We start from the raw sequence: 12,502 nt of genomic DNA, 5'->3' as shown, positions 1-12,502 counted from the left end.
AGCTTCGGTTCCGGTATGTATGTGTCATTCCACATTGTACTAGGTACCCTACATACATATAACCTACATGTAGGTTAGTAGGTTACTGGCTGTAAGTATACTACTGCACCTCTCCAGAGTCCATACATTACATCTCCTTCTACATGAACTCGAGCGAAAACGGTATAAACAAAATACGCTACGCTAACATATGAATACAACATTGGGTCCAATCAACAATCAATCACAATTCTGCCCTTTCCACGACTGACACATGTCAGCATGCTGCTCTCCTTCTGTTCCTCTTCAAGAGCTACCCCCTGATGTTCAACCTTCCCCTTACACACGTCCACTGTACACATCCCACAGTTCCCCACCAGGCAGGAGGAATCTATGCCGAAGCCGGCCTCGTTGAGGACATCCAACAGAGACTTCTCTCGAGGTACTTGGAATACCTCTCCAGTAGCTTTGATCTCCGCCTCAAATGGATCGCCCGTACCCGTCGCGGTGCTACCGAACTCTTCAAAATGGATCTGGGACCGGGGGTAGCCAAGCCTCGTCGTCATGTCACGGCAGCTAGTAAGTAGTGTGGTTGGACCACAGCAATACACCATGGTCTTACCTCCATCCCTACAGTCGTCTGGGGGTGGGACAAGAGCTGCGACGTCCAATCGTCGACCCTCATCCTTTGCGTAGATAGTTGTCCTATCCGGTGGTAAACGCTCGACGTATGCAGCTTCTTCCCCACTGCGGACCGCGTAATGTATTTCGAGGTCCGCAGACTTCTTGCTCAGGGCCTTGATTTCACTGATGTAAGCCGTGACGCCTATACCGCCCAAAATAAACACATGTCTAATCCGACCAACTCCTTGATTCCCGTTCATTATGTCTATGGTTGCGTTGTGCCCCTTGGCTACTTCTAGAACATCGCCAACCTCAAGTTTGTCGTGTAGATATGCAGAGCCGCCGCGTGAATTGTCATCTTTGGCGATTCCTAGCTCGAAACTCCTCATGTCTCCTGAAACTACCGAGTAAGCCCTCGTAAACATGGCATCGGGACCAAATCGAAGGCGCACGTGAGGAAACCGCCTAAATTGTAAATCCTGTGGCTCGATATTCGCATCGTCCGACTGGAATACGAATTTCTGCACTCGGGGCGTCAGTCGAGCCTTGTCAACTAACTTATATGGCCGCCAAGGAACTGTGAAATCGCCCAATAGACGAAGATTCATGTTCTCGGTGCCCTTCGAGAGGCGGTTCTGGAGGAGGTTGATGAATTCTCTACTGAGACCCTCCAGCCTACTTATCTCCGCCACCGCCTCCAGGTCGCCCGTGTCCTTGTAGAGAATGCGCTGCACCCTGGAAAGCGACCAGGTGGGATTGATGCGCTCCAGCAATTCCATCTCATCGCCCACCTGCACCTCCCCGCCCCTCAAAACGCGGTAGTACCACCCGGTGCGCCCGTTGCTCTGGATCAGGCTGGACATCTTCTTGTACTCGAACCTGTGGTTCAGCTTGTAGCACGGCTGCCGCGGCATGGTGACCTGGACGACGGCTTCCTCGCCCAGCCGGAACTTGTCGCCGACGCAGACGTTGTACTCCGAGAGGTGCGCCGTGGACAGGTTCTCGCCGAAGGCGCCGACCTTGAACTTGTGCTCGCGGTCCGGCAGGATCTTCTTCCACGCCTCGTAGTGCCGCGCGTCGTACTGGTGGATCGCGTTGTCGTCGCTCTGGTGCGGGACGTACTGCCGCTCGTCGCCGACAAAGCCGTTGGTCACCAGACGAAGGCGGCCCTGTCGCGGCTGCTTGTTGATGGCGGAGAAGAGGCCCTTGACGCCCCCTAGGGATCGGATCTTCCCCGTCCGCAAATTCAGGACGGTGTCCTTGGGCGGGACCGGCGCTAGGAAGAGGTCGCTTTCGGACGCTAGGGACCCCATTGCTTCTTTCTTAGGCAACTGTGCTACTAACCTGTCTGGTTGAGGATAAGAATTTTGCGGATGGGGAGAGGGGGGAGGGGGGGGGGGGGGGGGTAGCTGGATTACATAGGAAATTATTAATCTATCAAGCCTGACTCACCACCGAAACTATCTATCTGTACCGGTGACCCACACGCCTATGCAGGTGGGATATAGGTGGTAAAGATGTTAAGATAACCTTTTTAAAATCGGCATTTGAAATCCGGACATATTCCCGATAGGCCCCAGATTCATCTCCGGACTTACCTACCTACAATATGTAAGCACCTACAGATAGGTGCATATGCATTTTAGGCTAACTACATAGTAGAAGATGATATAGCAAACGACGTCGAAATTTACCCAGGTATGTAATCCTCAGTTTCAAACAATCAATCCAAGTCATCCCTCGGTAGTAATATCAACAAAACAAAATATATGAATCAGCAAAGGAAAAAGGTTGATTGGAACGGGGTGAGGGGATATCAAACGGTTTCTTGTGTTTGTTTAGGTAGACAAGTTGACATTGACTTCCCGTCCCCCCTTTCCCCATCTTCCCCCTTTTTACTGACTGGCTTCCAATACACTAGTTTGGTAAAGTAAAGTAAGTTAGCTACTTCATCCCTGATGACAGTTCATTGTGGAATAATGAAACGTTTTCATATCTAGTAGTGCCTACCTACCTACACACATGCTGACTATATGCCTACTGGGTGGCTTAAAAAGGACATGACGAATCCGTGACCAGTCTAGCATAGATCCTACAACCTTGTTGAACTCAGTTCCCATCCCATCAGTTACCATCAACTTGTCACGCAGATAAACTCTCTTTGGGATATTACTAACAGAAATAGAGACGTTGTCAGGACCTACTTAGGTACCAAACTTAGTTGTTAGATATCCATGGATAGCTTCAAACTAATGCAGTCGACGAGTAATGGTCATGCATACACTGGAGGGATCTCGACGTCGCGAAGTGCAAATGGTCAGGTTCAAGTGCCGCCGCTATCCCACCTCAGCCCAACCTGTGAGGCGAATTTGACTTCTTCTAACCTGACAATTTTTGGATATCACCTAAAGCTTCAACACACTCCATATCCATCCACCAATCTATTACCATACGTTGTTGTCCGAGACCTCCCATCTCCTACAACTGTCTTGGCAGTTTTCTTCTTCCTTTTTAGGGGGTTTCTGCTTTTCCTTTCGGCAAGTCTTTGACTAGATGATTGCTGGACAATGGTCGGGTTCTGTGACACCTATGGTGCCGTGATGATTTCCAACCATGGCCCGGTCCCTTTTCCCCTCGAAGGACACTCGTCTCGCGATTTACATGGTCTCCAACCCAGTAGATCGCCAGCCGAAGAATTCAATCAGCCGCACAAGACACCTTCCAACCCTGTGATCTCACCTATCCAGAATTTCTTTGGCCACGTCGACTGGAGCCACTCCGCTATCGGGCCAGTCGAGAGCTGGACTTCGGAACTACAACATGCGGCACGCTTCCTCCTGGTCGATACCACTCCCGCTGTGCTATTTTGGGGGCCATCTTCCGCTATACTCTACAACGAAGCATACCTTCCATTACTGGGACAAAGGAACCCAGACGTGATGGGGATGGATGCTAATCGCATCTTCACCTCTATCTGGCAACAGCTAGCTGAGAAGATATCGGAACAACGCCGAACGAAGCAAACGGAATCATGTCTCGGTACCGTGCTGCTTATCGAGCAGGAGGACTACATGCAAGAACGGTACTTTGACTGGAAAGTGATCCCCATCACCAACGACCAAGGGGACGTCATGGGCGCCTACGGCATACCCTCAGACCGGACCGGAGAGGTCATAATATCGCGACAGAACGTTTGTATCCACCAGTTATCCCGTCTTACCGGGAAAACGAAGAACATGCAAGAGCTCTGGCTTGCCATGTTAGACGGATTAAGTTACGACCAAAAAGATATCCCCTTTGCACTATTGTATTCACTCGATGAGGAGCTTAGCATTAATGCTCCCCCCAGCAAGCCTAACCACCCATGCCATTTCGAAGGTGCCATTGGCCTCGACGATGACCATTGCATTGAACAGGAGTATATGGATCTGGTATCTGACGTCGATGGATTTACGCCGAGCATGTTGGCGGCATTGAAAAACGACAAAACATTGGTCTTAGAAGTCAACGATCCATCGATGCGGCAATTTCTCTGTGCTATCGGGTGTAGCGACAGTGACTTACCTTGTAAGCAGTTTGCCATCGTGCCGTTCCTGGCCGACGACAGCATCGCCGCATTCATGGTGGTTGGATTGAATCCATACAGGAGATACGACGAGCAGTTCCGGGGATTCCTGCATCTCATAACCGCCTTTGCCTCGCCGCAAATCATGAGGACACGGTTATCGGAGGAGGTGGCCCGTCATAATGAGTTGGCGCAAAGGGCACAGCTAGATCGCAGAAGGAGCGAAATGAGATTTTCTCGTTTCGCGGATCGGTCCATTGCTGGCCTCGCCATCACGGACACCGAGGGTAAAGTATTGGCGCACGGATCTAAAATAATGCTGCGTATATAGGTTTACTGACAGCTACTAGATACTCTACGCGAACGATGCCTGGTACAAATTCTCTGGGCTCAGCCCTGCTGACCAGGCGAACTTGAGCTGGTCTGACAGCGTGATACCAGAGGATGTTGGTCTGCTTTTGCAGTGGCAGAAAAGAGTGGTGACAGAGAAAAAAGGGGGAACATTCCAGATCCACTCCAAGGAACCTTTCCGTCGCGGCCATGTGTATTCCGAGTACAGAACCGGTATATGTGCTTGCTATTCTGATCTGAACGAGCTGGGCGAGGTCGAGAGCGTTATGATTCTCACGATGGACATTAGCGAGCTGAAGTGGACTGAGCAGCAGCTCATCTCCCGCTCCAAAGACCTCGAGGAGTCGGAGGATAAATGGCGAAATTATGCGGAACATTGCCCCTTCGGTATTTGCCGTACAGATGGCGATGGCTTCATTTTGTTCGGGAACGATGCATGGCGCTCCTTTTTCGGGGTTGGACAAGAACCTGTTACCGAGTGCAAGCCATGGATCCCTTGGATCCACGAGGACTACGCGCAGGAGGTAACGGACTTCTTTGGTCGGTTGCAGACATACCCTGGCCCCGAGACTATCGAGTTCCAGCTGGTGGATAACACTGAGACCATCTTAGGGGACGATGCCACTGCCCCCAACGGTGCTTATGTTCTCTCCACAGGCTTCACTCGGTTTAAAGAAAATGGTGAGGTTGACTATATCGACTTTTGGATCGTCGACATTAGTGGGCAGAAGATGGCAGTTAAGGTATTAACGGACAAAATGGAGGAAGCTATACGATCGAGAACGCAGCAAGAGCATTTCATGGATATGATCAGCCACGAGATTCGCAATCCTTTGTCAGCAGTCCTGCATTGCAGCGAAGAAATCATCGAGTCCGTTCGAAAAGGCTCCGAGAAGCTCAATCTCGTGTTGGAGGAGCCACGCACCCCTGACATCAGCGATCCGATGAAGAAATATTTGAAGTCGCAAATCAGCAATGTGCTGGATGCCGCCAACACCATTGTTTACTGTGTACAGCATCAAAAGCAAATCGTTGACGACGTACTGACCATCTCCAAACTCGACTCGGACTTGCTCATGGTATCCCCTATTCCGATGCAGCCTATGGCGCTGGTTCGCCTGTCTCTCAAGATCTTTAAAGTCGAGCTGAAAATGACAAACATCAATCTTACCATCGTCGAAGACAGTTCACTTTCGACATTAGGTATCGAATGGGTTCTACTAGACCCAACTCGATTTCTTCAAATCGTGATCAATCTCGTCACTAACGCTATAAAGTTCACCAAGCAGTCGAAAGTGAGGGAAATAGTTGTGACGATATCTGCCCATAACCATCGACCGTTGGAAGAAGAATTGGGTGTAGAATATGTACCGAAGCGATATTCACCTGCCACCCCCGTATCCGCTACAGGCCAACCTTTGGATTTCGAAGGCGCAGCGCAGCAATCGTCAGACATATTCCTATCTTTCACTGTCCAAGACACCGGCAAGGGACTGACGAATAACGAGAAAGCCCAGGTCTTCGATCGCTTCGCGCAGGCCTCCCCAAGAACCCATGTGGAGTACGGCGGGTCAGGCCTCGGACTGTTCATCTCTCGTCAGATCACGGAGATGCTTGACGGCGAGATAGGCATGGCCAGCAGCCCCGGCTCGGGCTGCACCTTCGCATTCTACGTCAAGACCCAGGAATGCGAATTCCCCCAGGGCTCGCCCAAGGTCGTGGAACCCCCCCTCATCCGGCTAACTCGGTCCCTTAGCTTGAAGGCGGACGGGACCGCCGTGACATCAAACGAGGAGGAAGACCAGACCACGAGTCCCGAGACGCCACCCAATCTAGAAAGCGCCGGGATCGAACCTTTGCCGCTCAGGATCCTTGTCGTCGAGGACAACCTGGTCAACCAGAAGGTCCTGTGCAAGCAGCTGCGCAACCACAACTTTGGCGTCAAGGCCGCGAACCACGGAAGGGATGCCCTGGACGTGATGATCGACAGCAAGAAAAGGGGCATATCCTGGAGTCCCTTCGACGTCATCCTCTGCGACATCGAGATGCCCGTCATGGACGGCATCGAGTTTACTCGCGAGATCCGCCGGCTCGAGGCGAAAGGCGAACTTGTTGGCCATATTCCTATCTTGGGCGTTACGGCCAACGTGAGGAGTAAGCAGGTTAGCGATGCTATCGAGGTTGGCATGGTAAGTACCAAAGACCTTAAACTAGACGTTAGTCGCTTGCTTGTTGTTGTCCGACGATTGCTAATATTAAGCTCTACCTACGGCAGGATGGCGTGACGACGAAACCATACCATATCAACGAGCTTATAGCGAATATTGGTGACCTTTGTGCGAAACATTAGTTAGTTAACGGGTGTTTTTTTTTTCTGTGTTTGTGTGTTTTGAATAAGGGGCTAGGCAGGTACCTTACCTGCTATGCAGAAAAGGTATCGAAATCAGACAGTTGGCTTGTCTGAAGGCGTTGGCTTGGAATTCTTCGGGAGGGATCTCTGACGGTAGGTACATACCTGGGGACGGGCTGGGCAGGTAAATCGGGAACAACATATGTAGGTAGCTTTGCCGTGCTTATACATACATAATAGCACACGAGCCCGAGATATCACAAGAACTGTGGGGTTATGTGGGCGTTTGATATTCGGGTGGCTTGCTTTTTCTCCATGGACAATGTGGGTAGGTAAGATCAGTTATACCTATGTAGGTAGGTTTCAAATGCAAAACCCAACATTTACCTACATAAGGTACCTATGCATTTATGGTATTTCGTGATACCTACGTGATATTCCTGAATGTTCATGAGATTCTTACAGAAGGAGTGGACCGGGTTGGGCATCTCAAGTACCTACCTAGTAACCTAACCTAGGGCCAACATTGAACACCTTTAAGACTGACTGACTGACTGACTGACTTGACCACACAATTCAGGCATACGATTATTCTATTGAACTTCATCTCATCTCCTCTCCCAAGCCATCAAGTACATCCAGGAGGCTTCCAGGAGACAAGCTCTCTTTGGTATCCCTCTACACATATATACAGAAAAGCCTATCTTCATTAGTCGTGTCGTGATACACTTAGTAGTCCCATACTCCATCCTTATCCCCGAAACTAATGATGTCTAGCAAGTTGATACCCTTCCCTTTCCAACGCCTTTCACAAACATCTCTCGTACTCGTCATAATCCTCTCGAGGCACGTCCGTTCATATGCCGCCTCCCGTTGAGCACTGCCGGGCTTGCCTGCAGCGCAAACGGGTGGACTTTGAATGGTCTCTTCTTTGCTGGCAGCGAGTTGAGTGCCTCCCACATTTCTACAATGCCGGCCCTGTGCGCGGGGAGCATGCTGTATTGTAGGGAGTAGAGTGCTTTTCGGTGGATCGGCGGCACGAAGCGGCCGGTGATGAGGCAAAAAAGCACCCGAGGTGATAGGTAATGCTTGCGGATACGGCTGCCCATCTGGAAGTACTGATGAAACATGGCTGTGAATGAGAGAGGTATTGGCTGCGTCTCGTGTCAACCTCTTAATCTTGTAGATTTGTAGATATTGGGAAATGAGACATACCTTAACATAGATGACGGAAGTGGGCTGGGAGGATGATGAAATTAATGTGGAATTATTACCAATTCTATTCGGGGTATCACGAAGCTCAAAATGAATACCACCTAAATCCCGAAAATGTCAGTGTCTATATCAAGATCGAAAATGTGATGGGCCAATAGGTGGAACTGACCTGGAAGACGCCGAGGATCTTTTGCCCTCAGCATCAGTGCAAACAGTGGGAAATGGTTCAAGCAAGAAAGTAATGTATCGAAAATCGCCTTGAACGATATGATGACCATGCGCGCAAGGGCGAAATTAAGATAAAATACAACGACGGTAGGTAATAAAAAGAATAGGAGGGTGAATAATATGGTGCCGACGAGAAGTTGATCAAGGTCGTAATCGCACGAGTCGACACGATTTCGTAATACATTATACTTTTTACCTTGAAATAATTGGAATAGGGAGAGCAGGATGGTAAGTTGCCAATGGTAGATCCGTGCTGAGGCCAAGTAGAAAGAGTAGATGTGCACGGTGAGAACGGAGAGCAGGTCCGAAAAAAGGGCGATCGGCATGCTGGCACCAGCAAAGCTAGAGAAGCCAATAAACCAAACCATATGTGGTAATAGGGGTCGCAAAGTGTCGATGCAACTAGACCAGTAGTCAATAACCCAGAGGAAAAGGTCTCCCAAGAAGAGTGCCAATTCACTATTCAGCTTGAGACCAGCAGGCCAACCCATGAGCCAAGATATGCTACTCTGTAATGCATTGATCGTATAACTCCCTAGCAGCATGCTAATCGTATCCGCCACCCAATCGGCATTGTCGATGATATACGACCCCAGAGCGATACCGATGATGACATCGTTAGCCACGAGCCAGAGACTGTTATAAAATCGTATATAATCTGGATGACTTGTGGTGACACTATCCCAATCGTTCTTCCGCAGCCGAAGTTTCACATACTGCATCGGCCAATAGCAAAACTGCTGGAGACGTATCTCTACTTGTTGGGCTGTCGCAGACACATCTTTCAGCGCAGGCGAAGTCGGCCGAGCCCTCCATTCTAATACACGAAGCAAAGCTTCCGCTGCGATTCGGTGACCGAGGAGGAGCATTATGAAGGCCGTGCGAATTATAGGAAATGCATAGAGAATTGTCATATCCCAAACCCACAGGATCACATAGTCCCTCATGTTTGTAGCATGCTCTACCACTCGTTCCGAGACGCTCAGCGCCCGTTTTGGTCGGGTACCAATGAGCGGCACGTTCCTCTGTAGCAGATGTTCCAGTTCCCAGGTCCAGTTGATCTGATTGACGATTCTCGCGAGGGCCTTGTCTTTCTGGGATGGCGCGCGCTTCACAACCGAATGTTGTTTTAACTTTTCGACTAGGAACCGTGTCTTCTGTTTATTCTTTCGCTCCTGTTTCTCATCCTCGGCCTCGGAACTGTCGGAGGCATGATACGCATTTTCCCCTTTATCGGCGAGTGATAGAGCAATGGGGTTCAAGGATATATATTGCATGCGTTGGGGGGTTGGTCTTTCGAATAAGATGATCTGAATACTGGATGCTTTCGGACAGGTGATCTTGGGGGTTCGTTGAGATGGTCCAACCACGGCTCGTACCCACGATGGATCTGTGTCAAAATCGGGTTCGCGATTCGTGATGCCGAGGACATGCATAGAAGACTGTCCACAGATTTCGAAGATTCGAGGTATGGGGTGAGGCGCATTTCGTAACAAGATGCCCGTCTTCAGGGCATTCTCCACACTTTTTGGCTACATGATGCTGTCAATAATTTCAATGGAGTTCCGATATGTTGTTGAGGTGCTCACTTCAACATGATCCAAAACTGCTATTACGACAACGTCCAAGCTCGAATTTCTCCATCCAACCACGACACCAGGAGCAGTAGATGTGGCAATATCGGTCGGCCAAAATACCCTCATTAATCCTTCATGCTCGGGCATGACCGAGTGGGAGCGTCAGAGTACTCCAACTAGAAGGAGCCTCTGCGCCGGAGTTGTTCTCGAGCTGATATTCCAAGGCTAGGCGATCGCGGATGCTGTGGTTAATTTATTAGTGACACCGGCTGGGATGAATGGGACTTCCGCAAACAATACCAGATCTGCCTCTACTCGAGCGAGGTGCTGTACGGGTATCAAGATTAGGACAAAAGCTACACTCAAGGCGGCGAATCCCTGAGCGGCACGAATCTAGACGGAAATATGCCACGTGTTAGATCAACTTATCAGTATTCTACCAAAGCTCCATCTTGTTGCTTAATAGCTAGCCTATATAGCAAGCGTCTACTACATATGTACTATACAAGTGTGAATGGAGAGGGGGGAGAGGAAGGTTCTTGCTCACTATGACGCCTTTATCCCAAGCAAAAATGGCCAATTCGTAGAGCCGAGTAACAAGGTCCCATCGAGCAGTGATGTAGCCAGCTACGAATATCGCAAGAGTGAGTACAGAAAAGGGGTGCATGTAGACGCCGGTAGCTATTGTCGTCTTTGGGGTCGCATTTCCTAGGGTTTGGATTTCTTTCTTTTTCCTCTTCTTTCCGGATGGTTTACGTTGGCGATGAACGGGGAGGGTGTCCGGAAGGGTATTTATTAGGCTGCTTAAATAAATCAAGTGGAGAAGATGTTGCGATACTGCTTCGAAGTGGCCAATATTCCGACTCTTCTTGCAAAAAGTATTATCTTGGTCTGTCGAAGAGGAGGAGGAAGTGTATGTACGGCGAGCTCGTGTTTGTTGTCGTCGCGCAGATGCGGTTCGAATGGTATATCGGCGTAATTGGATTTGAAGCCAATTGTTTTGTGTATCGAAGTTGTGATTGGAAAAGTGTGATAACGAGTGACGATGTTGAAGAATTTGAGATGGTTCGAGTGGTTTGTCGGTGCCCCTTGCAGCGTTTGAAGCCCTTGTAGCCCTTGCAGCTTCTAAATTCGCTGAACCTGGAAATGCTGGTAATGCTGGAAATGCTGGAGGTGCACTTGCACTTGCACTTGTCCTTACACTAGACCTTGACCTTGCGCTTGCGCCTGCATTTGCACTCGCACTTGCAGCTGTATCTGTACTTGCAAAGTTGTAGTGTTGCATTGCGCATTGCGTGTACAGCTACCTTACCAACTTGCTTTATCGATACACCCGGCTTTTCTCTCTTCAATATTAGAAACGCTTGAACATTTAAAATGCCATGTTAATTGTTAATAATCAAATTCCCTATTTGCACTGTGACGTCAAAGACGGACTATAAGCATTTAAACTCCGATATTGGCCTTAGCTTAACAAGATACCTAACCTACATATGTAGGCACGTGGCATCACTGGCATGTCGTTTGTTTTTGTTTCTTATGCAAAAAGTAAATGAAAAAAGGGAGAAGGCGAATAGTCTAGCATTGGAAATCAAGAAATGTAATTCATTTCTTGGTTCAATGACATAGTTATCCGGTGATCAGCCCCTTCACACTCCCTGGACATCGTTCACTAGTGCGCAAACTGGGCAAACAAATTGAATGAAGACCGCGGTAAATTGGAAGACTGGAGATAATAATTAGTTATTGGAATAGTTAAGTGTAGGGGATTCTATAGATACTATATATAATACGAATTTGGTTGACGGGGGTGGGAAGAAGGGCCAAGGTCTATGAATACGAGGTGCGTATCGGGTAAGTCGGTATTATTGACCAAGACTTTGAACTCTTCTTTCGTGACTTTACTGATAGGCTTGACGGCGTTGCCTACCTAGGCACCTAGGCAATCACTAAAATTATGCTATAAGTAGCAAAAAAGGGAAAGTTTGCAATAGCCTCTTTCAGATATATCGTACAATACATGCTTCTTATATTTACCAATGTAAAATACAGTAATTGGCACGCCTAACATCTAGCTTAGAGGCGTACCTACCTCACTACCTAGTAGCCTTTCCTCTATAAGGTATGTAGTTAGCAACATTGCCGAGCAAATTGTAAAGTCCGAAGACGCTCGACCTTCAAGCTTCCGTCGTATACGTTGCATCACATTCTTCTCTTTCGAGCATCAGCTTACCATTAAACCTCGGACCAATATAAGATGGCGGGGTGAGGGTTCTCCCCCACCCACTCGTAGCTGTATCTATCATATTTGAGGCTCTTGCTTTAGGTAGGTACCTATGCAATGTTGCTTGGCCGCTTATGATTATTGATTTTAACGAGATTTTCTGCAGATGTGGTTCTATTTGTGCACTTTCGGCCGGCCCTGATCTACGGCTATGTTACTGAAGAAGGAAAATTTGACATTGGAGCTGAAAAAGCCATGCTACGGTAGATATGACAGGTCAACCGGTGCAGCGCGTTCAACCGCAAGGGGAAAGCTTGACCGCGCTAGCGGCTCTCAAGGCAGAAGAGGAACAATAATACCTAGGTACCTACATAGGTAGGTATTTATAA

At 48.8% G+C, this 12,502-nt stretch overlaps 3 protein-coding genes across 3 annotated transcripts; 1 reads left to right on the top strand and 2 right to left on the bottom strand.

The window, feature by feature from the left end:
• Positions 1 to 3: 3 nt before the first annotated feature.
• On the bottom strand, positions 4 to 2,199 carry GGS25DRAFT_510298 (PK beta-barrel-protein domain-containing protein-like protein). Its single transcript, XM_049262638.1, has 2 exons — positions 2,056 to 2,199; positions 4 to 1,951 (listed from the first exon to the last, which is right to left on the bottom strand). The coding sequence occupies exon 2, from the start codon at positions 1,914 to 1,916 to the stop codon at positions 213 to 215; it is 1,704 nt and encodes a 567-aa protein (XP_049112244.1). The 5' UTR covers positions 1,917 to 1,951; positions 2,056 to 2,199; the 3' UTR covers positions 4 to 212.
• Positions 2,200 to 2,888: 689 nt separating this feature from the next.
• On the top strand, positions 2,889 to 7,061 carry GGS25DRAFT_82275 (uncharacterized protein). Its single transcript, XM_049266050.1, has 3 exons — positions 2,889 to 4,460; positions 4,519 to 6,708; positions 6,795 to 7,061. The coding sequence occupies exons 1-3, from the start codon at positions 3,171 to 3,173 to the stop codon at positions 6,867 to 6,869; spliced, it is 3,555 nt and encodes a 1,184-aa protein (XP_049112243.1). The 5' UTR covers positions 2,889 to 3,170; the 3' UTR covers positions 6,870 to 7,061.
• Positions 7,062 to 7,699: 638 nt separating this feature from the next.
• GGS25DRAFT_516151 (Gpi1-domain-containing protein) lies at positions 7,700 to 10,556 on the bottom strand (the record flags this gene model as incomplete). Its single annotated transcript, XM_049263165.1, has 6 exons — positions 7,700 to 8,023; positions 8,085 to 8,185; positions 8,254 to 9,844; positions 9,902 to 10,027; positions 10,190 to 10,282; positions 10,437 to 10,556. The coding sequence occupies 6 exons, from the start codon at positions 10,554 to 10,556 to the stop codon at positions 7,700 to 7,702; spliced, it is 2,355 nt and encodes a 784-aa protein (XP_049112242.1).
• Between the last annotated feature and the right edge of the window lie 1,946 nt (positions 10,557 to 12,502).

This window comes from Hypoxylon fragiforme (genome assembly GCF_022984875.1).
Source record: "Hypoxylon fragiforme strain CBS 206.31 chromosome Unknown GGS25scaffold_10, whole genome shotgun sequence".
Taxonomy (NCBI): Eukaryota; Fungi; Ascomycota; class Sordariomycetes; order Xylariales; family Hypoxylaceae; genus Hypoxylon; species Hypoxylon fragiforme.
Note: the sequence above shows the minus strand (reverse complement) of the source record. Positions and strands in the feature narration are given on the sequence as shown.

Excerpts from the sequence above, each read along its gene's own strand:
- GGS25DRAFT_510298 (XM_049262638.1), bottom strand. The coding sequence starts at position 1,916 with ATGGGGTCCCTAGCGTCCGAAAGCGACCTCTTCCTAGCGCCGGTCCCG.
- GGS25DRAFT_82275 (XM_049266050.1), top strand. The coding sequence starts at position 3,171 with ATGGTCGGGTTCTGTGACACCTATGGTGCCGTGATGATTTCCAACCAT. Across the intron at positions 4,461-4,518 it reads TCACGGACACCGAGGGTAAA|ATACTCTACGCGAACGATGC; the intron begins GTATTGGCGCAC and ends GACAGCTACTAG. Across the intron at positions 6,709-6,794 it reads ATGCTATCGAGGTTGGCATG|GATGGCGTGACGACGAAACC; the intron begins GTAAGTACCAAA and ends TACCTACGGCAG.